Consider the following 2,791-nt stretch of genomic DNA (forward strand, 5'->3'; position numbering starts at 1 on the left):
GTTTGTAATAACATTATTTAGAGGTTAGGTTGATCCTACATTTTCTCAGTATTGAAAGTACTACCATTCTCTTCCTAAATTAGTGTTTTTTTAATTTTATGTCATTGTTCATCTTTTATAGACTTTTATATAAAATTACTCTTATGTATCAATCATGAGATTGATAAATTTTACCATATCTTAACATTTAATATGAAGACAGTTTCATTCCTAATAATGGTATTAAGAGATATATTTAAATGTTCCTAATGAGATGCAAAACATTATCAGCTCTCCATATGAAAAAAAGGACCTAAAGAGTGGTTTCAGCAGTGGCCAATACAAGCTATTTTAAAGATGCAGTTGAGAAAATTAATGTAGCTGAAGTATAGGTAATATTAAACACAAGCAAGGTGAAATGTCCAGGGCCATATCTTTATTTTTGAAATCTTCGATTGCATGCAATTTATTTCATTTAGCTAAGAACAATCCTATTCTTTTGATTGAGTCCTTGAAGGCTTTCTTAACTTGATTGTTTCTCAAGGTATAAATAAAGGGATTCAACATAGGAGAAACAGAAGAAATAAGCAGTGAAATCACTTTATTTTTGGTCACTTCTTCCCTTGCTGAAGGATTCATATAGATGAAAATGCAAGTGCCATAGGTGATGGAAACCACAATCAGGTGGGAAGAACAGGTAGAAAAGGCCTTTTTCCTTTGCTGGACAGAGGGGAATCTAAAAATTGTCTTGATGATGTAACCATAGGACAGAATTACACAAGTAAGAGTTATAATCAGAGTCAGTACAGCAGAGGTCATAATGGACATTTCTAGGACCCATGTGTCTGAGCATGTGATTTTCATTAGGGGAAATGCGTCACAGGCAAAATGGTCAAGGATGTTAGAGTTACAAAATTCCAGTTTTAAAAACAGGAAAAGTGGTGGGATTATTATGCACAAACCAGCTGCCCAACAAGAGAAGATAAGATTCCTGCAGACTGTTTTGTTCATGATGGTCACATAATGTAGGGGTTTGCAGATGGCCACATAGCGGTCATAGGACATAGCAGCAAGGAGAAAAAATTCTGTTATTGCAAGGAGGTCAGTAAAAAACATTTGGCTAGCACAAGCATTGTAGGTAATGGCCTTGTTACCCGTAGCTATGTTATACAGGTATCTAGGAATACATGAAGATGTGAAGGAGATCTCTAAGAAGGAGAAATTTTGTAAGAAAAAGTACATGGGTGTTTTAAGATTGGAGTCCACAAAGGTGAATGTGACGATGCTCAGGTTCCCAGTTACACTCAACATGTAGGTTAGGAATATAAATATAAAAAGTGGAACCTGGAGCTGAGGGTCATCGGTCAGTCCCAGCAGAATAAATGTTGTTATTGTTCTGTTTCTGATCACTGACTGCTGACTTCTGTCCAATCTGCATGTAATAGAGACATTTTCTTATAATTATTTTAATTGTTCTAAAATTCAACATCTTCAGTACGTTGTTTCATACTACATTTTAGAAATTTTTGTTTTACTTCCATTTACTGCTTAGGGATTTTCCTTGTGGCCCCCCAAAATTAGTCTGATGAGGTATAATTTTATAGGTAGCAGTAATGCCTTTTGGCTTCAAGAGTTCTTCCCTATTCCCAAACTAAGTCACAAAATTCCATGACAGATTTCATGTTTTTTCTTAACATTTTAAGTCTTTTTTTAAAGAATGCTAATATATAGCAATAACTTGGACTCACTCTACATACTTTAGAAGAGGACATAGTTGTTAATTCTAAAGCAACATTTTTGTGAACTGATTGGGGTTTAGAACAAGCATTTTTAATTCATAGGAACCACCCTTCACCCTGCTGCTGCTCCCTACACAATCCATTTTTTTCCATGACTGTGTACATTACCTTGATTGAATATGTTTATTACTGCTGGCGAGGTAATGACTGACTTCTCTTCCTTCCCTGATATTCCAGTCAAATGAATTCTTTCATCTTCATTGATTTGACATTTGGCTCATAATAGCATAATTAATCTACCAGTCAAGAATCTTTTGATTCTGAGTTAGTATTAAGCTGTTCCATGGACTTTTCTCAGGTGTTAACCATTGATTATATCTGTCTATACAGGTTTTCCCACAATAGAATCATTATCTCAGGGATTGAGATTTTCTTACATCAATGAATAGGAGTTCTTTCCTCTTTATGTACCCCACTTATTTGGTTTACACACAATTTCTCTTTATTTTTTAACTTTCAGTGTTCTCTTCTTAAAGAGGTGTGGGCTGACTTGGCTGTGTGTATTTGTTTATTTCACAGTGTTACCAGTATAAGGAAGATGAACTGACTGAGATACTTGGTTTACCTGGAAGTTAGACCCCTCCTCAGGAATTTGGTCTCTCTTTCAACAACTATCAACTATATCATATCAAGATTTAGGAGAGCTATATTTTTGCAGCCCACCTACCTTTCTTCCATCTTTGTCCCAATTTCTCAGGTTAGTGTCCACCACTGTGAATTTTTACTTGGACCTTCAAACTTGGAGCACTATTCAATCTTCAAAATATATTTTTCCCAAGATATTACAACGTATTTTATAATAAAATTTAATAAAGAGGTTGACTCTATGACTGATTTCTTTTGTTTTACCTTTCAACAAGTGGTCAAAATGAACACAAATTTTTTAATGAGATGCTGCCACTTTATTCAATATGTTATCCTTTTAGGGCAGTGAGAATAAAGGGCATGCTTACATACTTCTATAGATGCGAAGGTCCTTTGTCATTTTTATTTGAGGTTGAAGTTTCATTCAG

The 2,791-nt window shown here is 34.7% G+C and overlaps 1 protein-coding gene across 1 annotated transcript; it reads right to left on the minus strand.

Annotated features, from left to right (window-relative positions):
• Positions 1 to 450: 450 nt before the first annotated feature.
• On the minus strand, positions 451 to 2,456 carry LOC119542717 (olfactory receptor 6C2-like). The gene is made up of 2 exons (XM_037847398.1): positions 2,446 to 2,456; positions 451 to 1,411 (listed from the first exon to the last, which is right to left on the minus strand). The coding sequence occupies exons 1-2, from the start codon at positions 2,454 to 2,456 to the stop codon at positions 451 to 453; spliced, it is 972 nt and encodes a 323-aa protein (XP_037703326.1).
• Between the last annotated feature and the right edge of the window lie 335 nt (positions 2,457 to 2,791).

This window comes from Choloepus didactylus, chromosome 8, assembly GCF_015220235.1.
Source record: "Choloepus didactylus isolate mChoDid1 chromosome 8, mChoDid1.pri, whole genome shotgun sequence".
NCBI classification, from domain to species: domain Eukaryota; kingdom Metazoa; phylum Chordata; class Mammalia; order Pilosa; family Megalonychidae; genus Choloepus; species Choloepus didactylus.